Source organism: Oncorhynchus clarkii, chromosome 6 (genome assembly GCF_045791955.1).
Source record: "Oncorhynchus clarkii lewisi isolate Uvic-CL-2024 chromosome 6, UVic_Ocla_1.0, whole genome shotgun sequence".
NCBI lineage: Eukaryota > Metazoa > Chordata > Actinopteri > Salmoniformes > Salmonidae > Oncorhynchus > Oncorhynchus clarkii.
In genome coordinates, this window is record NC_092152.1 from 39477706 (window position 1) to 39501500 (window position 23795).

General features: G+C 49.9%; 1 protein-coding gene across 1 annotated transcript in view; it reads right to left on the reverse strand.

The window, feature by feature from the left end:
* LOC139411120 (aminopeptidase O (putative)) overlaps positions 1-23795 on the reverse strand; it is a 121362-nt gene that overhangs the window by 48487 nt on the left and 49080 nt on the right. Inside the window, exons 8-11 of the mRNA XM_071156990.1 lie at positions 6279-6381; positions 6027-6134; positions 5332-5375; positions 4445-4505 (exon numbers count right to left, since the gene is read on the reverse strand). Of these exons, the coding sequence (XP_071013091.1) occupies positions 4445-4505; positions 5332-5375; positions 6027-6134; positions 6279-6381 (316 nt within the window). The remainder of the gene's footprint in view (positions 1-4444; positions 4506-5331; positions 5376-6026; positions 6135-6278; positions 6382-23795) is intronic.

Sequence of the window (23795 nt, forward strand, 5' to 3'; positions counted from 1 at the left end):
AGTTAAAATTGTGTGCAGTTAAAATTGGAAGAAGAAAAACTTTTCTTTCCACATGGCTGTGGGGTGAGACAGGGATGCCGTTTGAGTCCCACCCTCTTCAACAAATATGTCAACGAATTGGCAAAGGCACTAGAACAGTCTGCAGCACCCGGCCTCACCCTACTAGCATCTGAAGCCAAATGTCTACTGTTTGCTGATGATCTGGTGCTTCTGTCCCCAACCAAGGAGGGCCTACAGCAGCACCTACATCTTCTGCACAGATTCTGTCAGACCTGGGCCCTGACAGTAAATCTCAGTAAGACAAAGAAATGGTGTTCCAAAAAAGGTCCAGTTGCCAGGACCATAAATACATATTCCATCTAGACACCATTGCCCCTAGAGCAAACAAAAAAAGATATACATACCTCGGCCGAAACATCAGCGCCACAGGTAACTTCCACAAAGCTGTGAACTATCTGAGAGACAAGGCAAGGTGGGCCTTCTACGCCATCAAAAGGAACATCAAATTTGACATACCAATTAGGATCTGGCTAAAAATACTTGAATCAGTTATAGAACCCATTGCCCTTTAGGGTTGTGAGGTCTGGGGCCTGCTCACCAACCAAGAATTCACAAAATGGGACAAACACCAAATTGAGACTGCGTACAGGATTCGGCAAAAAAGATCCTCTGTGTACAACATAAAACACCAAATAGTGCATGCAGAGCAGATTTAGGCCGATACACGCCAATTATCCAAATCCAGAAAAAAACTGTTAAATTCTACAACCACCTAAAAGGAAGCGATTCCCAAACCTTGCATAACAAAGCCATCACCTACAAAGAGATGAACCTGGAGAAGAGTCCCCTAAGCAAGCTGGTCCTGAGACCAGACCCCAGAGAATACCTGACCGCTGTGACTGACCCAAAATGAAGGAAAGCTTTGACTATGTATAGACTCAGTGAGCAGAGCCTTGCTATTGAGAGAGGCCGCCGTAGGCAGACCTGGCTCTCAAGAGAAGACAGGCTTTGTTAACACTGCTCACAAAATGAAGTGGAAACTGAGATGCACTTCCTAACCTCCGACCAAATGTATGACCATATGAGAGACACACATTTTGCTCAGATTACACAGACTATTGAGTGAAATACCACCATGTGCCATTAAGGCAGCAAGATTTGTAACATGTTGCCACAAGAAAAGGGCAACCAGTGAAGAACACTGGGGGGGAGGAGAGAGAAACAGAGAGAGTCAGATAGAGTGACAGACAGCCGTGGTATATTGGCCATATATCACAAACCCACGAGGTGCCTTATTGCTATTATAAACTGGTTACCAGCATAATTAAAACGTTTTGTCTAATTTACCATGTCTGTCAGCCAATCAGCATTCAGGGGATTCAAACCACCCAGTTTATAAGCATTATGGCCCAAGGAGGTGGGGTATATGGCCAATATACCCTGGCTAAGGGTTGTTCTTATGCACGACGCAACGCGGAGTGCCTGGATACAGCCCTTAGCCGTGGTATATTGACCATATATCACACCCCTGAGGAGCCTTATTGGCATTATAAACTGGTCACCAACGTAATTAGAGCTGTAAAAATAAATGTTTTGTCATACCCGTGGTATACCACGGCTGTCAGCCAATCAGCATTCAGGGCTCGAACCACCCAGTTTATAATAAATTTTGAACCAATAATCATCTAATATTTTAAACATGGTTTCTCTTGAAACTTTTTGTGTATGTAATGTTTGTTTTGTTGAATTAAATGTAGTTATTTTTTGTCGTTGTTGTTTAGTTGTTTTACTTGCTTTGGCAATGTAAATATGTTTCCAACGCCAATAAAGCCCATTTGAATTGAATAGAAGAGTGTAGAATGTAGTGAACGTTGAGGCAGTAAAGTGCTATTGTATTGAAGGATCAGACATAGCATTGCATAGCAAGGCTTTTGCACACACACATGCACGCAAACGCACACACAAACACACAAACACGCACACGCACACGCACACACAGGGAAAGGCCAAACACACACATACATAGTCAGCCTTATTGTACAAAATGGCTGCTGTGCATAAATCAGGTAGAATGGGTGTGTTCCTGAAAATAGCCAATGTAATGAAAAAGTAGCCATCTATGGAGGTGCTATGACTTGCCACCCGCAGTTGTTTTTCCAAACAAAATCACATTTGGTGGCATTTGATTTGAGTTAGTAGTCAGGTATTTGACTGTCAGCTGGCGCTTACGGAAAACACAATACTAAACATTGGATGAGGCCAGTTCCCTTTCCCGTCACACACTGCTAACAGTTTTAACATCTGATCATAGGGGTAGGGTTGCAAAACGTCCATAAATCCTTTTCAGAGGATTTAAGGACTTCCTGTTTATTTCCTCCTGATTCCAGAAATATTCCAACTGGGACTTCTGGGAAACGTGAATTTTGGGAAAGTTGCTGCAATTTTTGCAACCCTAAACAGGGGAAATATAAACACAACGCATCGGATAAGACAAGTCCTTTCAATGCTCTGGTGACTGGAGGGCCCTTATTGAAATTTGATTTGAAGTGTCATGACCCACCCTAGATTCATCATCCCCAAACCGCCTGCTTACTCATACTTAACAGCGGTCTAAAATAGAACGCTGTTCAGTTCCCATTCCATTTGGCCTTTCTGGGATGTGTGTGGATGTCATTGTTTATTATTAGGCCTCTAAAACAGCTTCCTGACATTTTCTATTTCCAGCCATGTTCAAGTTCAACGCAATATTAACCTTCGGATAATGGATCAAGACAAGGAAGGATAAAAGAACGGTATCTAAAAGGGTCTGACTGGATCCAAGTGCCGCCGCTGTTACTGACACATCAAACCGCCACTCATTCCAAGGTAGCGGATGACGACATCATCCCAGTGAATATTCCAGGAGGTGAAGGTTGCTAGACAGCAGAACACCACAAAGGTAATTAAGATCAGTGACCATAGGGATTAACAGTAGGAGTAGTTGCTGATTGATTGTGAGGTAGTCGTGGGAGTAGGAGGGCTGTGACTGGCAGACAGCTGAGATGTTTTCAAGATTTAAATGGTGTCTGGTGCACTAGGACCTCCTAACGAAGAGAGAAACATAGCACCATTCATATCCACCAGTGTTATTGCAAGGGAAATGAGTCGTGTGACTCTGCTGATAGAGCAACATACTTTATATGAACACCAGAATATAAAGAGAGTGAGAGGGAGAGCGAGAAAGAGGGAGAGATAAAAAGAGGGAGAGAAAGAGAGAGACAGAGAGAGCCCCAGGACAGCAACACAATTAGACCCAACCAAATCATGAGGAAAAAAAAGATCATTACTTTACACATTGGAAAGAATTAACAAAAAAACAGAGCAAACTAGAATGCTATTTGGCCCTAAACAGAGAGTACACAGCTGCAGAATACCTGACCACTGTGACTGACCCAAAATTAAGGAAAGTGAGCATAGCCTTGCTATTGAGAAACCTGGCTCTCAAGAGTAGACAGGTTATGTGCACACTGCCCACAAAATGAGGTGGAAACAGAGCTGCACTTCCTAACCTCCCGGCAATGAGCTGCACTTCCTAACCTCCCGCCAATGAGCTGCACTTCCTAACCTCCCGCCAATGAGCTGCACTTCCTAACCTCCCGCCAATGAGCTGCACTTCCTAACCTCCCGCCAATGAGCTGCACTTCCTAACCTCCCGCCAAATGTATGACCATATTAGAGACACATATTTCCCTCAGATTACACAAATCCACAAAGAATTCAAAAACAAACCCAATTTTGATAAACTCTCATATCTACTGGGTGAAATACCAGTGTGCCATTACTGCAGCAATATTTGTGACCTGTAACCACAAGAAAAGAGCAACCAGTGAAGAACAAAACCATTGTAAATACAACCCGTATTTATTTTCCCTGTTGTACTTTAACTATTTGCACATCGTTACAACACTTTATATAGACATAATACGACATAATATAATATTTGAACTGTAATTTGAGTGTAATGTTTACTGTTCATTTTTGTTGTTTATTTAACTTTAGTTTATTATCTATTCCACTTGCTTTGGCAATGTTAACATATGTTTCCCATGCCAATAAAGCCCTTGAATTGAGAGAGAGATAGAGCGGGTGCGTGTGCGTGCGCGCGTGTGTGTGTGTGCGAGTGTGTGTGCGTGTGTATGTGTGTGCTCTCCATTTCGAACCTTGTGCATCACATTTTCAGTAATGTTGTATTGGTATTGCACACGACCACAATGTTTTTATTGTAATGAAAAATACATAGTTGTTAAGCTTGAACTGGTGTCTGCCTGGTGTTTCAGTCTGCCAACTCTCTGTCTTGTAATAATACAAAAGGGGAATAGCTCCACAGTCCAACCTCCACATCAATATAGTAGGCCCTTTCTGGCCAGTATAACTGCATACAGTACGTTCCAACCATGCAGCTTACCTTAGGAACTCCTGGTCGATCCAGCCAGTCTGCATAAATAGCTTCAAGGGTTAGGCCTTGTCTGGAACACAATGGCAGAACATAATTATTATTGTTAATGGAACCACTGTGATTACCTAAGACACGATGATAGAACATCATCCTGGGAAAATAGTTACCGTAATGTTTCGGGCAACACCTTCAAATACAGATGTCGGATCTTAATTTGACCCCTACAAAAAAATGGCCATTAATTACAATCCACATAATAATTCAAATGTCCTATTGCTGCAGGATTAGTTTCCTGCTGTGGCAAACTGGCTCAAATTAAGATCCCACATCTGTAGTAGAAAAGGGAAATTCTGCCCACATTCACACAGACACACACACACACACGTATGCATGCATGTGCACACACGGACACACAAGTTTCCTAAGCCTGTCTCCAGTCTCTTTCAGTCCGTGGTGTTTACAGTCAGACACAGCAGACACAAATATTGACCGACCCTAACTCTCCCGCCAACTCTCACTTTAATTTAATCAATCTGCTCTGGACACAGGCTACAGCACAGGCAGGGAGAAGACACCGCTCTGAGAGGGAGAAGGGAGGAGGCTAGAGGAGGGAGGAGGGAGAAGGGAGAAGGGAGGAGGGGGGAGGGAGTGGAGAAGACAGAAAGAGAGTGCGATAAAGGGAGGGACAGATAATTTGTTGTGAGGGAGAGGCAACGCGAGAAAGACTGAATAGAGAGGAGAGAGACGATAAATGGAGGAGGAGAGAAAGCGAGGGAGTGAGATGAGTAGAGAGGAAAGAGATAGCAGAGAGTGAGAAAGCGGTCGTCTTTTCACAGTAAACATTAGTGGATCTGGGTTTACAATTGTCAGTTTATGAATGACTAATATCCACTTACCGCTCCATGTCAGGAAAGGTCTCCAGCAGCATTTGCAAGAAATCCTGAACCAAAACATCAATGATTAATTGCATGTAGTTCAGTGCATGTATTTAACAGTATGTATGTATGTATGTATGTACAGTATGTATGTATAGTATGTCTGTGTGTGTGTGTGTGTGTGTGTGTGTGTATAATGATTAGTTATTAGAATAACTCTGTGCCTGTGAACCTAGGTCACTGCTTTGTGTCTGAACGTGTTTATGAAACATTCATTAATGAATGGGGCCCCGGGGCCTCTACTGCAGGCACCAAGGGCCAGGTGTGGTGGCTTACATACACACACACACGAACACAACCACACACACACGTGCACACACACATGCACACACACGTGCAGAAACACACACAAAAGAACACGCACATGACCAGGTGTGAGCGCTCACAGCCATAAGGTCCTGGCAGGACCAACAACTCTTGACAGGTAAGGCAGTCGGATCAACATTTACATAGAGAGAGAGTGTTTCAAACGCTGACTGCTTTATCCCTTTCAATACCACCTCAACCGACACCTTAATGGTTTCGGTGCAGCAGAATGCATGTCTGCATTAACGAGTAACCACTGACAACTTGTGTGAGCGAGTTGACTCAAAGATTTAGGTTAACAGCATTTCTCTTAGTGGTAGATCAGTTTTCCATAACACAGTAGCACCTACCTGAGAGAGAATTAGTTGTCCATGGTATTTCTTTATAAAGAGTCTGAAGAAGTGGAGGAAGTATTCAAGTCCTACTTTACTGGCCAGGAACCTGAGGAGGAAGTAGCCCTGGAAGAGAAAAAACACACACAAACCGTATCCATCAAATACCAAACAAATACAAAACCTAAAGAGATGGGAGACGGACACCTCCAGTATTTGATAAGCTACTGTCACACTGGTCCTACTGCATGTTGTGTTCTTTCTCCGTACCTTGAGGTAGTGGACTTGCATGAAGGTTTTCTCAGGGTTGAGGGCATGTTTGACCAGGGACGACCCAGACTCACTGACCTGGCCTGTACTCTCCATGTTGGGCCTGCACACAGACAGTCAGACAGAAAGTCAGACAGGACAGTCAGACAGGACAGACAGCCAGACAGGACAGTCAGACAGACAGGACAGTCAGACAGACAGGACAGACAGTCAGACAGGACAGACAGTCAGACAGGAGAGTCAGTCAGACAGGACAGACAGTCAGACAGGAGAGTCAGACAGGACAGTCAGACGGGACAGTCAGCCAGACAGGACAGTCAGCCAGACAGTCAGACAGGACAGTCAGTCAGACATGACAGACAGTCAGACAGGAGAGTCAGACAGGACAGTTAGACAGGACAGTCAGACAGGACAGACAGCCAGACAGGACAGTCAGTGGTGCACTACTTGCCCTGCTCCTATTTCTTTCAACAGAAATGACTACCTTTTTGAAATGTAAAGTGGGCTCCTTTTCCAATAGATGAGGAAGTTAAAAGGAATAATCCACCCGTGTAACCTCTCTCATTGGTCCTGTACATTAAACAGGCTGCCATTGTCCTAAAGGCAGGCCACAAATCACATCCAGATTTCTAATGGCATTCTATAGTGTTTATACAACCTCACCACGCTACGCTTTGACTTTACTGCCCATGACTCACTGAGCTCTGCCTTCATGAGAACACACACACGCTCGCATGCACATGCACACACACAGAAGACACACACACACACACACAATACAATGAAACACACACACACACACACCTCACATGAAAAAATACTTCAGTTTTCTATAGAATACTACAGTACTTACTATAGAATGCTATAGCAGACTGTAGTATACTGTAGAATACAATACTACACACTGTAGTATCCCTTGATCATGTGTAGTCCTTACTGTATAATACTATAATAAATCCTATACTACAGTGCAAAAACACTTCAGTGCTCATCAATGTCCACAAAAGCACTGTTTTTAAAAAATATAGTAATGCTAAAGTATTTCATTTGCATATCCTGCCCCTTTCCCTCCCCCATATACAAATATGTGCCACCCCTAAGTGAGAAATATACATGCCAAGTATAAACCATTAAATGTGATTCCCTAGAGGTTATAGAAGGAGCAGAATCTCTGAACTATCCGGTCAGATCCCAGTTCTATACCTCTTACATGTTATAGATGTAGGTTTCCTCAAGGAGAAAGCCAGCACTTCCAGGTCAAAGATAATAAAACAAAAACACTATAGTAAATACTACAGTATTGTCTGCAAAAACACAACAGTAAATACTATAGTATAACACTGTCCACAAAAACACTACATTATTTATACAATAGTAAACTGTAAATACTACAGCATACTAAAGTCCGCAAAAACACCACAGTTTAACTATAGTAATACTACAGTATTAATACTATAATAAACTATAGTATTTTTTTCATGTGGGAATTCACACACAAAAGCAATACAACCAACAAAGTGATTCCCGTGCTCTGTCTGACTCAGGATGTGATGATAGTTCCAGTTCAAATGTATTGATGGTTTAGAGAAGATTAACTCGGGCTGCCAATACGGAACCCTTGAAGGATCAGTCTGCTCCCGTCGATACACAGGCAGGGCAGGCGGCCTGGCTAGCTGATCAATACACTCCTCATCACTGGCCCATTCTCTCAGCTCCCTCCGACTGAGGCGTGGCTACAGACAGGGTGAAAGGTGCACACTCACTCACTCACACACATTCCTCATGACAACACACTGTAGATCTCTGCACATTGCAAAGAGGTGAAACACACACACACACAGCGCTCGTCATGACAACACTGGGTATCTGTGTAATTGATCTACTGAGGTTGTTTTTCTCCTCTCAGCCATCTGGCAGATTGTTTGTGATTGTTTCCGGTTACACAGGCCTGGTCAGCTACCCGATTTACCCTTCTTCCACCAGCAGCTAATGGAGTATAAACTGCATTAGGGTGAGCGTGATGGGAGGGGATGAGATTGGAGGAGAGGAAATGACAGTAGTGTTTGGTCCGCTCAGAGTGGACCACAGAGGAAAATCATCAGCTTCCTGGAATTCACCGGAAACCTCTTCTTAGTACACTCTGTATGTATTTGTGTGTGTGTACGTGTGCGCGTGTGTGCGTGTGTGTGTGTCACTTGAACCTCCTGAGTTCTGTCCTCTCTTGACGTTTCCCTGTGGAGATGGCAGAAGCTGAAGAAATAGATTTCAGATCCAGTACATGACTAGGATCTGCTCAGGACACAGTTAACCGCTAATTGAATAACATCAACGTTACAGTAATTATATTAATCACATTGAACAAAATGACGTCGTTATATGTGATTGCACTACCTGGAAGAATCTCTTTGTGAAAGATAACCAAAACTAGCAAAGGTTGGTTTAACCATGAGAGATTTCTCATAGCCAGACATGCAGTAGACATGGTTGACATAACTGAGGACTCCTCCCCTGTTGGCCAGGCAACACAAAGTCAAGATTGGTTAGAACAAATCATAACACCCTATAGGTTGTTCAGATTGTGTGTGCGTATGCTGAAATCAGTCGTTTTTATGTGACGCCGGCGCTCCAGTCCGCCACACTAGTCGCCAATCAACTCCAGCGTAAATGGTGGAGTTGAGTTTAGTCGGGCTAATGTGCGTACTACTGTAGCAGTGAAATGACTGTATACTGATTGTCAAATGGTGGGTCGCGAGCCAAATTTGGGTCGCGGGAGGTTTTGAATGGGTCCCGATTGTAAAACAAAACATTATTTATTTAATACGTTTATTTATCACCCACTTTTTCTCCCCAATGTCGATCTTGTCTCATCGCTGCAAGGGCTCGGGTGGCGAAGGTCGAGTCACGCGTCCTCCGAAACATGACCCGCCAAACCGTGCTTCTTAACAAAGCCCCCCCAGCCAAACCCTCCCCTAAACTGGATGATGCTGGGCCAATTTTGAGCCGGCCTATGGGACTTCCGATCACAGCCTGGGTCTGTAGTGATGCCTCTAGCACTGAGATGCAGTGCCTTAGACCGCTGTGACACATCCTAGGTCTGTAGTGACGTCTCTAGCACTGAGATGCAGTGCCTTAGACCGCTGTGACACAGCCTGGGTCTGTAGTGACGCCTCTAGCACTGAGATGCAGTGCCTTAGACGGCTGTGACACAGCCTGGGTCTGTAGTGAAGCCTCTAGCACTGAGATGCAGTGCCTTAGACCGCTGTGACACAGTCTGGGTCTGTAATGAAGCCACTAGCACTGAGATGCAGTGCCTTAGACCGCTGTGACACAGCCTGGGTCTGTAGTGAAGCCTCTAGCACTGAGATGCAGTGCCTTAGACCGCTGTGACACAGCCTGGGTCTGTAGTGAAGCCTCTAGCACTGAGATGCAGTGCCTTAGACCGCTGTGACACAGCCTGGGTCTGTAGGAAAGCCTCTAGCACTGAGATGCAGTGCCTTAGACCGATGTGACACAGCCTGGGTCTGTAGTGACGCCACTAGCACTGAGATGCAGTGCCTTAGACCGATGTGACACAGCCTGGGTCTGTAGTGAAGCCTCTAGCACTGAGATGCAGTGCCTTAGACCGCTGTGACACCGCCTGGGTCTGTAGTGACGCCTCTAGCACTGAGATGCAGTGCCTTAGACGGCTGTGACACAGCCTGGGTCTGTAGTGAAGCCTCTAGCACTGAGATGCAGTGCCTTAGACCGATGTGACACAGCCTGGGTCTGTAGTGACGCCCCTAGCACTGAGATGCAATGCCTTAGACCGCTGTGACACAGCCTGGGTCTGTAGTGACGCCTCTAGCACTGAGATGCAGTGCCTTAGACCGCTGTGACACAGCCTGGGTCTCTAGTGACGCCACTAGCACTGAGATGCAGTGCCTTAGACCGCTGTGACACAGCCTGGGTCTGTAGTGACGCCACTAGCACTGAGATGCAATGCCTTAGACCGCTGTGACACAGCCTGGGTCTGTAGTGACGCCACTAGCACTGAGATGCAGTGCCTTAGACCGCTGTGACACAGCCTGGGTCTGTAGTGACGCCACTAGCACTGAGATGCAGTGCCTTAGACCGCTGTGACACAGCCTGGGTCTGTAGTGAAGCCTCTAGCACTGAGATGCAGTGCCTTAGACCGCTGTGACACAGCCTGGGTCTGTAGTGACGCCATTAGCACTGAGATGCAGTGCCTTAGACCGATGTGACACAGCCTGGGTCTGTAGTGACGCCTCTAGCACTGAGATGCAATGCCTTAGACCGCTGTGACACAGCCTGGGTCTGTAGTGAAGCCTCTAGCATTGAGATGCAGTGCCTTAGACCGCTGTGACACAGCCTGGGTCTGTAGTGACGCCACTAGCACTGAGATGCAGTGCCTTAGACCGCTGTGACACAGCATGGGTCTGTAGTGAAGCCTCTAGCACTGAGATGCAGTGCCTTAGACCGCTGTGACACAGCCTGGGTCTATAGTGACGCCTCTAGCACTGAGATGCAGTGCCTTAGACGGCTGTGACACAGCCTGGGTCTGTAGTGAAGCCTCTAGCACTGAGATGCAGTGCCTTAGACCGCTGTGACACAGCCTGGGTCTGTAGTGAAGCCTCTAGCACTGAGATGCAGTGCCTTAGACCGCTGTGACACAGCCTGGGTCTGTAGTGAAGCCTCTAGCACTGAGATGCAGTGCCTTAGACCGCTGTGACACAGCCTGGGTCTGTAGTGAAGCCTCTAGCACTGAGATGCAGTGCCTTAGACCGCTGTGACACAGCCTGGGTCTGTAGTGAAGCCTCTAGCACTGAGATGCAGTGCCTTGGACCGCTGTGACACAGCCTGGGTCTGTAGTGAAGCCTCTAGCACTGAGATGCAGTGCCTTAGACCGCTGTGACACCGCCTGGGTCTGTAGTGACGCCTCTAGCACTGAGATGCAGTGCCTTGGACCGCTGTGACACAGCCTGGGTCTGTAGTGAAGCCTCTAGCACTGAGATGCAGTGCCTTAGACCGCTGTGACACAGCCTGGGTCTGTAGTGACGCCTCTAGAACTGAGATGCAGTGCCTTAGACCGCTGTGACACAGCCTGGGTCTGTAGTGAAGCCTCTAGCACTGAGATGCAGTGCCTTAGACCGCTGTGACACAGCCTGGGTCTGTAGTGACGCCTCTAGCACTGAGATGCAGTGCCTTAGACCGCTGTGACACAGCCTGGGTCTGTAGTGACGCCTCTAGCACTGAGATGCAGTGCCTTAGACCGCTGTGACACAGCCTGGGTCTGTAGTGAAGCCTCTACCACTGAGATGCAGTGCCTTAGACCGCTGTGACACAGCCTGGGTCTGTAGTGACGCCTCTAGCACTGAGATGCAGTGCCTTAGACGGCTGTGACACAGCCTGGGTCTGTAGTGAAGCCTCTAGCACTGAGATGCAGTGCCTTAGACGGCTGTGACACAGCCTGGGTCTGTAGTGAAGCCTCTAGCACTGAGATGCAGTGCCTTAGACCGCTGTGACACAGCCTGGGTCTGTAGTGAAGCCTCTAGCACTGAGATGCAGTGCCTTAGACGGCTGTGACACAGCCTGGGTCTGTAGTGACGCCTCTAGCACTGAGATGCAGTGTCTTAGACGGCTGTGACACAGCCTGGGTCTGTAGTGACGCCTCTAGCACTGAGATGCAGTGTCTTAGACGGCTGTGACACAGCCTGGGTCTGTAGTGAATCCTCTAGCACTGAGATGCAGTGCCTTAGACGGCTGTGACACAGCCTGGGTCTGTAGTGAGGCCTCTAGCACTGAGATGCAGTGCCTTAGACCGCTGTGACACAGCCTGGGTCTGTAGTGACGCCTCTAGCACTGAGATGCAGTGCCTTAGACCGCTGTGACACAGCCTGGGTCTGTAGTGACGCCTCTAGCACTGAGATGCAGTGCCTTAGACGGCTGTGACACAGCCTGGGTCTGTAGTGACGCCTCTAGCACTGAGATGCAGTGCCTTAGATCGCTGTGACACCGCCTGGGTCTGTAGTGACGCCTCTAGCACTGAGATGCAGTGCCTTAGACCGCTGTGACACAGCCTGGGTCTGTAGTGACGCCACTAGCACTGAGATGCAGTGCCTTAGACGGCTGTGACACAGCCTGGGTCTGTAGTGAAGCCTCTAGCACTGAGATGCAGTGCCTTAGACCGCTGTGACACAGCCTGGGTCTGTAGTGACGCCATTAGCACTGAGATGCAGTGCCTTAGACCGATGTGATACAGCCTGGGTCTGTAGTGACGCCTCTAGCACTGAGATGCAATGCCTTAGACCGCTGTGACACAGCCTGGGTCTGTAGTGAAGCCTCTAGCACTGAGATGCAGTGCCTTAGACCGCTGTGACACAGCCTGGGTCTCTAGTGACGCCACTAGCACTGAGATGCAGTGCCTTAGACCGCTGTGACACAGCCTGGGTCTGTAGTGACGCCACTAGCACTGAGATGCAATGCCTTAGACCGCTGTGACACAGCCTGGGTCTGTAGTGAAGCCTCTAGCACTGAGATGCAGTGCCTTAGACCGCTGTGACACAGCCTGGGTCTGTAGTGACGCCACTAGCACTGAGATGCAGTGCCTTAGACCGCTGTGACACAGCATGGGTCTGTAGTGAAGCCTCTAGCACTGAGATGCAGTGCCTTAGACCGCTGTGACACAGCCTGGGTCTATAGTGACGCCTCTAGCACTGAGATGCAGTGCCTTAGACGGCTGTGACACAGCCTGGGTCTGTAGTGAAGCCTCTAGCACTGAGATGCAGTGCCTTAGACCGCTGTGACACAGCCTGGGTCTGTAGTGAAGCCTCTAGCACTGAGATGCAGTGCCTTAGACCGCTGTGACACAGCCTGGGTCTGTAGTGAAGCCTCTAGCACTGAGATGCAGTGCCTTAGACCGCTGTGACACAGCCTGGGTCTGTAGTGAAGCCTCTAGCACTGAGATGCAGTGCCTTAGACCGCTGTGACACAGCCTGGGTCTGTAGTGAAGCCTCTAGCACTGAGATGCAGTGCCTTGGACCGCTGTGACACAGCCTGGGTCTGTAGTGAAGCCTCTAGCACTGAGATGCAGTGCCTTAGACCGCTGTGACACCGCCTGGGTCTGTAGTGACGCCTCTAGCACTGAGATGCAGTGCCTTGGACCGCTGTGACACAGCCTGGGTCTGTAGTGAAGCCTCTAGCACTGAGATGCAGTGCCTTAGACCGCTGTGACACAGCCTGGGTCTGTAGTGACGCCTCTAGCACTGAGATGCAGTGCCTTAGACCGCTGTGACACAGCCTGGGTCTGTAGTGAAGCCTCTAGCACTGAGATGCAGTGCCTTAGACCGCTGTGACACAGCCTGGGTCTGTAGTGACGCCTCTAGCACTGAGATGCAGTGCCTTAGACCGCTGTGACACAGCCTGGGTCTGTAGTGACGCCTCTAGCACTGAGATGCAGTGCCTTAGACCGCTGTGACACAGCCTGGGTCTGTAGTGAAGCCTCTAGCACTGAGATGCAGTGCCTTAGACCGCTGTGACACAGCCTGGGTCTGTAGTGACGCCTCTAGCACTGAGATGCAGTGCTTTAGACGGCTGTGACACAGCCTGGGTCTGTAGTGAAGCCTCTAGCACTGAGATGCAGTGCCTTAGACGGCTGTGACACAGCCTGGGTCTGTAGTGAAGCCTCTAGCACTGAGATGCAGTGCCTTAGACCGCTGTGACACAGCCTGGGTCTGTAGTGAAGCCTCTAGCACTGAGATGCAGTGCCTTAGACGGCTGTGACACAGCCTGGGTCTGTAGTGACGCCTCTAGCACTGAGATGCAGTGTCTTAGACGGCTGTGACACAGCCTGGGTCTGTAGTGAATCCTCTAGCACTGAGATGCAGTGCCTTAGACGGCTGTGACACAGCCTGGGTCTGTAGTGACGCCTCTAGCACTGAGATGCAGTGTCTTAGACGGCTGTGACACAGCCTGGGTCTGTAGTGAAGCCTCTAGCACTGAGATGCAGTGCCTTAGACGGCTGTGACACAGCCTGGGTCTGTAGTGACGCCTCTAGCACTGAGATGCAGTGCCTTAGACCGCTGTGACACAGCCTGGGTCTGTAGTGACGCCTCTAGCACTGAGATGCAGTGCCTTAGACCGCTGTGACACAGCCTGGGTCTGTAGTGACGCCTCTAGCACTGAGATGCAGTGCCTTAGACCGATGTGACACAGCCTGGGTCTGTAGTGACGTCTCTAGCACTGAGATGCAGTGCCTTAGACGGCTGTGACACAGCCTGGGTCTGTAGTGACGCCTCTAGCACTGAGATGCAGTGCCTTAGACCGATGTGACACAGCCTGGGTCTGTAGTGACGCCTCTAGCACTGAGATGCAGTGCCTTAGACCGCTGTGACACAGCCTGGGTCTGTAGTGACGCCTCTAGCACTGAGATGCAGTGCCTTAGACCGCTGTGACACAGCCTGGGTCTGTAGTGACGCCTCTAGCACTGAGATGCAGTGCCTTAGACCGCTGTGACACAGCCTGGGTCTGTAGTGACGCCTCTAGCACTGAGATGCAGTGCCTTAGACCGCTGTGACACAGCCTGGGTCTGTAGTGACGCCTCTAGCACTGAGATGCAGTGCCTTAGACCGCTGTGACACAGCCTGGGTCTGTAGTGACGCCTCTAGCACTGAGATGCAGTGCCTTAGACCGCTGTGACACAGCCTGGGTCTGTAGTGAAGCCTCTAGCACTGAGATGCAGTGCCTTAGACCGCTGTGACACAGCCTGGGTCTGTAGTGAAGCCTCTAGCACTGAGATGCAGTGACTTAGACCGCTGTGACACAGCCTGGGTCTGTAGTGACGCCTCTAGCACTGAGATGCAGTGCCTTAGACCGCTGTGACACAGCCTGGGTCTGTAGTGAAGCCTCTAGCACTGAGATGCAGTGCCTTAGACCGCTGTGACACAGCCTGGGTCTGTAGTGACGCCTCTAGCACTGAGATGCAGTGTCTTAGACGGCTGTGACACAGCCTGGGTCTGTAGTGACGCCTCTAGCACTGAGATGCAGTGCCTTAGACCGCTGTGACACAGCCTGGGTCTGTAGTGAAGCCTCTAGCACTGAGATGCAGTGCCTTAGACCGCTGTGACACAGCCTGGGTCTGTAGTGAAGCCTCTAGCACTGAGATGCAGTGCCTTAGACCGCTGTGACACAGCCTGGGTCTGTAGTGAAGCCTCTAGCACTGAGATGCAGTGCCTTAGACCGCTGTGACACAGCCTGGGTCTGTAGTGACGCCTCTAGCACTGAGATGCAGTGCCTTAGACCGCTGTGACACAGCCTGGGTCTGTAGTGACGCCTCTAGCACTGAGATGCAGTGCCTTAGACCGCTGTGACACAGCCTGGGTCTGTAGTGAAGCCTCTAGCACTGAGATGCAGTGCCTTAGACCGCTGTGACACAGCCTGGGTCTGTAGTGAAGCCTCTAGCACTGAGATGCAGTGCCTTAGACCGCTGTGACACAGCCTGGGTCTGTAGTGACGCCTCTAGCACTGAGATGCAGTGCCTTAGACCGCTGTGACACAGCCTGGGTCTGTAGTGAAGCCTCTAGCACTGAGATGCAGTGCCTTAGACCGCTGTGACACAGCCTGGGTCTGTAGTGACGCCATTAGCACTGAGATGCAGTGCCTTAGACCGATGTGACACAGCCTGGGTCTGTAGTGACGCCTCTAGCACTGAGATGCAATGCCTTAGACCGCTGTGACACAGCCTGGGTCTGTAGTGAAGCCTCTAGCATTGAGATGCAGTGCCTTAGACCGCTGTGACACAGCCTGGGTCTGTAGTGACGCCACTAGCACTGAGATGCAGTGCCTTAGACCGCTGTGACACAGCATGGGTCTGTAGTGAAGCCTCTAGCACTGAGATGCAGTGCCTTAGACCGCTGTGACACAGCCTGGGTCTATAGTGACGCCTCTAGCACTGAGATGCAGTGCCTTAGACGGCTGTGACACAGCCTGGGTCTGTAGTGAAGCCTCTAGCACTGAGATGCAGTGCCTTAGACCGCTGTGACACAGCCTGGGTCTGTAGTGAAGCCTCTAGCACTGAGATGCAGTGCCTTAGACCGCTGTGACACAGCCTGGGTCTGTAGTGAAGCCTCTAGCACTGAGATGCAGTGCCTTAGACCGCTGTGACACAGCCTGGGTCTGTAGTGAAGCCTCTAGCACTGAGATGCAGTGCCTTAGACCGCTGTGACACAGCCTGGGTCTGTAGTGAAGCCTCTAGCACTGAGATGCAGTGCCTTGGACCGCTGTGACACAGCCTGGGTCTGTAGTGAAGCCTCTAGCACTGAGATGCAGTGCCTTAGACCGCTGTGACACCGCCTGGGTCTGTAGTGACGCCTCTAGCACTGAGATGCAGTGCCTTGGACCGCTGTGACACAGCCTGGGTCTGTAGTGAAGCCTCTAGCACTGAGATGCAGTGCCTTAGACCGCTGTGACACAGCCTGGGTCTGTAGTGACGCCTCTAGAACTGAGATGCAGTGCCTTAGACCGCTGTGACACAGCCTGGGTCTGTAGTGAAGCCTCTAGCACTGAGATGCAGTGCCTTAGACCGCTGTGACACAGCCTGGGTCTGTAGTGACGCCTCTAGCACTGAGATGCAGTGCCTTAGACCGCTGTGACACAGCCTGGGTCTGTAGTGACGCCTCTAGCACTGAGATGCAGTGCCTTAGACCGCTGTGACACAGCCTGGGTCTGTAGTGAAGCCTCTACCACTGAGATGCAGTGCCTTAGACCGCTGTGACACAGCCTGGGTCTGTAGTGACGCCTCTAGCACTGAGATGCAGTGCCTTAGACGGCTGTGACACAGCCTGGGTCTGTAGTGAAGCCTCTAGCACTGAGATGCAGTGCCTTAGACGGCTGTGACACAGCCTGGGTCTGTAGTGAAGCCTCTAGCACTGAGATGCAGTGCCTTAGACCGCTGTGACACAGCCTGGGTCTGTAGTGAAGCCTCTAGCACTGAGATGCAGTGCCTTAGACGGCTGTGACACAGCCTGGGTCTGTAGTGACGCCTCTAGCACTGAGATGCAGTGTCTTAGACGGCTGTGACACAGCCTGGGTCTGTAGTGACGCCTCTAGCACTGAGATGCAGTGTCTTAGACGGCTGTGACACAGCCTGGGTCTGTAGTGAATCCTCTAGCACTGAGATGCAGTGCCTTAGACGGCTGTGACACAGCCTGGGTCTGTAGTGAGGCCTCTAGCACTGAGATGCAGTGTCTTAGACGGCTGTGACACAGCCTGGGTCTGTAGTGACGCCTCTAGCACTGAGATGCAGTGCCTTAGACCGCTGTGACACAGCCTGGGTCTGTAGTGACGCCTCTAGCACTGAGATGCAGTGCCTTAGACCGCTGTGACACAGCCTGGGTCTGTAGTGACGCCTCTAGCACTGAGATGCAGTGCCTTAGACGGCTGTGACACAGCCTGGGTCTGTAGTGACGCCTCTAGCACTGAGATGCAGTGCCTTAGATCGCTGTGACACCGCCTGGGTCTGTAGTGACGCCTCTAGCACTGAGATGCAGTGCCTTAGACCGCTGTGACACAGCCTGGGTCTGTAGTGACGCCACTAGCACTGAGATGCAGTGCCTTAGACGGCTGTGACACAGCCTGGGTCTGTAGTGAAGCCTCTAGCACTGAGATGCAGTGCCTTAGACCGCTGTGACACAGCCTGGGTCTGTAGTGACGCCATTAGCACTGAGATGCAGTGCCTTAGACCGATGTGATACAGCCTGGGTCTGTAGTGACGCCTCTAGCACTGAGATGCAATGCCTTAGACCGCTGTGACACAGCCTGGGTCTGTAGTGAAGCCTCTAGCACTGAGATGCAGTGCCTTAGACCGCTGTGACACAGCCTGGGTCTCTAGTGACGCCACTAGCACTGAGATGCAGTGCCTTAGACCGCTGTGACACAGCCTGGGTCTGTAGTGACGCCACTAGCACTGAGATGCAATGCCTTAGACCGCTGTGACACAGCCTGGGTCTGTAGTGAAGCCTCTAGCACTGAGATGCAGTGCCTTAGACCGCTGTGACACAGCCTGGGTCTGTAGTGACGCCATTAGCACTGAGATGCAGTGCCTTAGACCGATGTGACACAGCCTGGGTCTGTAGTGACGCCTCTAGCACTGAGATGCAATGCCTTAGACCGCTGTGACACAGCCTGGGTCTGTAGTGAAGCCTCTAGCACTGAGATGCAGTGCCTTAGACCGCTGTGACACAGCCTGGGTCTGTAGTGACGCCACTAGCACTGAGATGCAGTGCCTTAGACCGCTGTGACACAGCATGGGTCTGTAGTGAAGCCTCTAGCACTGAGATGCAGTGCCTTAGACCGCTGTGACACAGCCTGGGTCTATAGTGACGCCTCTAGCACTGAGATGCAGTGCCTTAGACGGCTGTGACACAGCCTGGGTCTGTAGTGAAGCCTCTAGCACTGAGATGCAGTGCCTTAGACCGCTGTGACACAGCCTGGGTCTGTAGTGAAGCCTCTAGCACTGAGATGCAGTGCCTTAGACCGCTGTGACACAGCCTGGGTCTGTAGTGAAGCCTCTAGCACTGAGATGCAGTGCCTTAGACCGCTGTGACACAGCCTGGGTCTGTAGTGAAGCCTCTAGCACTGAGATGCAGTGCCTTAGACCGCTGTGACACAGCCTGGGTCTGTAGTGAAGCCTCTAGCACTGAGATGCAGTGCCTTGGACCGCTGTGACACAGCCTGGGTCTGTAGTGAAGCCTCTAGCACTGAGATGCAGTGCCTTAGACCGCTGTGACACCGCCTGGGTCTGTAGTGACGCCTCTAGCACTGAGATGCAGTGCCTTGGACCGCTGTGACACAGCCTGGGTCTGTAGTGAAGCCTCTAGCACTGAGATGCAGTGCCTTAGACCGCTGTGACACAGCCTGGGTCTGTAGTGACGCCTCTAGCACTGAGATGCAGTGCCTTAGACCGCTGTGACACAGCCTGGGTCTGTAGTGAAGCCTCTAGCACTGAGATGCAGTGCCTTAGACCGCTGTGACACAGCCTGGGTCTGTAGTGACGCCTCTAGCACTGAGATGCAGTGCCTTAGACCGCTGTGACACAGCCTGGGTCTGTAGTGACGCCTCTAGCACTGAGATGCAGTGCCTTAGACCGCTGTGACACAGCCTGGGTCTGTAGTGAAGCCTCTAGCACTGAGATGCAGTGCCTTAGACCGCTGTGACACAGCCTGGGTCTGTAGTGACGCCTCTAGCACTGAGATGCAGTGCTTTAGACGGCTGTGACACAGCCTGGGTCTGTAGTGAAGCCTCTAGCACTGAGATGCAGTGCCTTAGACGGCTGTGACACAGCCTGGGTCTGTAGTGAAGCCTCTAGCACTGAGATGCAGTGCCTTAGACCGCTGTGACACAGCCTGGGTCTGTAGTGAAGCCTCTAGCACTGAGATGCAGTGCCTTAGACGGCTGTGACACAGCCTGGGTCTGTAGTGACGCCTCTAGCACTGAGATGCAGTGTCTTAGACGGCTGTGACACAGCCTGGGTCTGTAGTGAATCCTCTAGCACTGAGATGCAGTGCCTTAGACGGCTGTGACACAGCCTGGGTCTGTAGTGACGCCTCTAGCACTGAGATGCAGTGTCTTAGACGGCTGTGACACAGCCTGGGTCTGTAGTGAAGCCTCTAGCACTGAGATGCAGTGCCTTAGACGGCTGTGACACAGCCTGGGTCTGTAGTGACGCCTCTAGCACTGAGATGCAGTGCCTTAGACCGCTGTGACACAGCCTGGGTCTGTAGTGACGCCTCTAGCACTGAGATGCAGTGCCTTAGACCGCTGTGACACAGCCTGGGTCTGTAGTGACGCCTCTAGCACTGAGATGCAGTGCCTTAGACCGATGTGACACAGCCTGGGTCTGTAGTGACGTCTCTAGCACTGAGATGCAGTGCCTTAGACGGCTGTGACACAGCCTGGGTCTGTAGTGACGCCTCTAGCACTGAGATGCAGTGCCTTAGACCGATGTGACACAGCCTGGGTCTGTAGTGACGCCTCTAGCACTGAGATGCAGTGCCTTAGACCGCTGTGACACAGCCTGGGTCTGTAGTGACGCCTCTAGCACTGAGATGCAGTGCCTTAGACCGCTGTGACACAGCCTGGGTCTGTAGTGACGCCTCTAGCACTGAGATGCAGTGCCTTAGACCGCTGTGACACAGCCTGGGTCTGTAGTGACGCCTCTAGCACTGAGATGCAGTGCCTTAGACCGCTGTGACACAGCCTGGGTCTGTAGTGACGCCTCTAGCACTGAGATGCAGTGCCTTAGACCGCTGTGACACAGCCTGGGTCTGTAGTGACGCCTCTAGCACTGAGATGCAGTGCCTTAGACCGCTGTGACACAGCCTGGGTCTGTAGTGAAGCCTCTAGCACTGAGATGCAGTGCCTTAGACCGCTGTGACACAGCCTGGGTCTGTAGTGAAGCCTCTAGCACTGAGATGCAGTGCCTTAGACCGCTGTGACACAGCCTGGGTCTGTAGTGACGCCTCTAGCACTGAGATGCAGTGCCTTAGACCGCTGTGACACAGCCTGGGTCTGTAGTGAAGCCTCTAGCACTGAGATGCAGTGCCTTAGACCGCTGTGACACAGCCTGGGTCTGTAGTGACGCCTCTAGCACTGAGATGCAGTGTCTTAGACGGCTGTGACACAGCCTGGGTCTGTAGTGACGCCTCTAGCACTGAGATGCAGTGCCTTAGACCGCTGTGACACAGCCTGGGTCTGTAGTGAAGCCTCTAGCACTGAGATGCAGTGCCTTAGACCGCTGTGACACAGCCTGGGTCTGTAGTGAAGCCTCTAGCACTGAGATGCAGTGCCTTAGACCGCTGTGACACAGCCTGGGTCTGTAGTGAAGCCTCTAGCACTGAGATGCAGTGCCTTAGACCGCTGTGACACAGCCTGGGTCTGTAGTGACGCCTCTAGCACTGAGATGCAGTGCCTTAGACCGCTGTGACACAGCCTGGGTCTGTAGTGACGCCTCTAGCACTGAGATGCAGTGCCTTAGACCGCTGTGACACAGCCTGGGTCTGTAGTGAAGCCTCTAGCACTGAGATGCAGTGCCTTAGACCGCTGTGACACAGCCTGGGTCTGTAGTGAAGCCTCTAGCACTGAGATGCAGTGCCTTAGACCGCTGTGACACAGCCTGGGTCTGTAGTGACGCCTCTAGCACTGAGATGCAGTGCCTTAGACCGCTGTGACACAGCCTGGGTCTGTAGTGAAGCCTCTAGCACTGAGATGCAGTGCCTTAGACCGATGCGCCACTCGGGAGGCCCTTTTATTGATTTTTTTATGAAAAATACTCCAGTCTGAACTTTAATGACTAAAACCAGGTAGAAAGTGTGTAGAATATATTTTGTAATAATTTAACCTCTGACCTATCACAGTATTTTCAATATAGAGTTATTAATAGCGCTATTTAGCGGATTTTGTTGATTTTAGTGAGCTTAACATTCTTCATCAAGAAAATGGGCGAAATTGAATTATTTACCATGAAAAAGGTGTGACTGTTGTTCCCTGGTCATATAATTGGTACATTTACTATCAATATAGCATTAAAAACCGTTTTCCAGATTGCATTTTGGCCCCCCAAAAAATGTGATGCGAATACTGAGAACCTGGTTCAATTTGGGTCCCGAGGCAAAACCAGTTTGTTCACCAACGTTCTAGCCAGAGCACTCTTCTATCTCTCATGTCTTCTGATGTGTTGATTTCTCTGTGAATACTGATGTGATGTAGAGCAGCTCGTGATCCCCTTTCTCTCTGTCTTTCTGTCCACAGGTGATAAGACTGAACCCTTTTTAGACCGGAGCATATCTACCCAGAGCAGTCTGTGTGTGTGTGTGTGTGTGTGTGTGTGTGTGTGTGTGTGTGTGTGTGTGTGTGTGTGTGTGTGTGTGTGTGTGTGTGTGTGTGTGTGTGTGTGTGTGCGTGCGAGCGAGCGATATAAAACCACTGAGAGCGAGAGACATATAACAATATCACTATCACTATTATTGCGTAATTACAAACAGTCTAGTATATTTCTGTCTTTGACCATTGTCGCTACATGTTTACTGTGACAATGTAAGTGTTTACTTTCCATGTCAACTAAGTATACTGAATTTAATTTAATTGCATTAAAGAGAGGATGAGAGCGAGAGCGAGAGAGAGAGAAAGCGTACTGTACGTGTGTGTGTGTGTGTGTGTGTGTGTTAGAAACAGCAACAGATGTGCGTGGAGAGAGAAAGTGTGGACACAGATTCATCATAGACCTGTTAGACAAAGGATTCCCACCCATTACAATGCCTTGGATGGATGGGTGGGAGGGTGAATCTGTTTTTAGTGTGTGTGTGCCTTTGTGGGTGTGTGCGTATCAGAGGAAATCAGAGGCTATTACCAGAGTAGACAGCACTTTATGTCACACACACAGGTTTATAGCTCCTTAGGGTATATCCTTACGTCTACAGATTACACAGGTTTCACTGTGGAAACCGGATAAGGTATAAAAACACTAGCAACCACACCGATAAATCAGTAGGAATAATCACCTCTCAGCCTCAAGTCTCTAAATATAACTATTCTGAACGGGACAGATAAACTATGGGGCCCGCCAGTGTTTAAACACCAGTATTTGTATGTGTGTGTGTGTGTGTGTGTGTGTGTGTGTGTGTGTGTGTGTGTGTGTGTGTGTGTGTTTGCATGCCATGTAAGTGAATGAACGTGTAAGTGAATGCGTGCTTGCATGCAAAACTGTGTTTGTGTTCAAATGTGGGTTTGAGCAGTGACCGAGTGAACTTGAGCAACAAAACCAGCCTTCAGATGAGTCATCTGCTGCTTTGGACAGGGAGTACTGTTTTTGGGTTGTTCCATCTCATCACGCCTTCTAGAATGTTCGGAGCACTGACAACAAAACTATGTGTTATTTATATTATATTCCACCACAATTAATGTCTGGCAATAAAGCCACATCAGCTTTGTACAGGGAGGAAGTCTAGGGAGTCTGTCACTGGCCTGTAGCCAACACCGCAACAGCCCGACTGACTAGGATCTTCTGACTTTGCGCCCAATGTTATTCCACACATTTACACTGGTAATTTGACTAGAAGAACTCGTAGAGACATGGCTCGCTAAGTCTATGAAACAGCCATCGCTAGGCTAGGGTTGTCAAGGGTTAATCGAAGGGGATTACTCTGCATTTTGGCCAACTTGGACTGTGTTGCAAATGAGATTGTGTTTGTGGGTTGTTTTTGTTTCTTCACACGCTTTGAGATTTCTACAGGGCGTTTGGGATTCGTTGCTAGTAGCTTTCCAGACATTGCACTCGATAAACGAGTTATCGTGGTCAGAACTAGGGTGCTTTCACAAAACACCTAAGCAATCAGAATGTATGGCTGGTGTGAATTCTGTCAGCAGGATTCCTGAGTATTTTTATTTTATTCATTTATATATTTGTGGCGGTAGGTAGCCTAGTGGTTAGAGCATTGGGCCAGTAACCGAAAGGTTGGTGGATCAAAT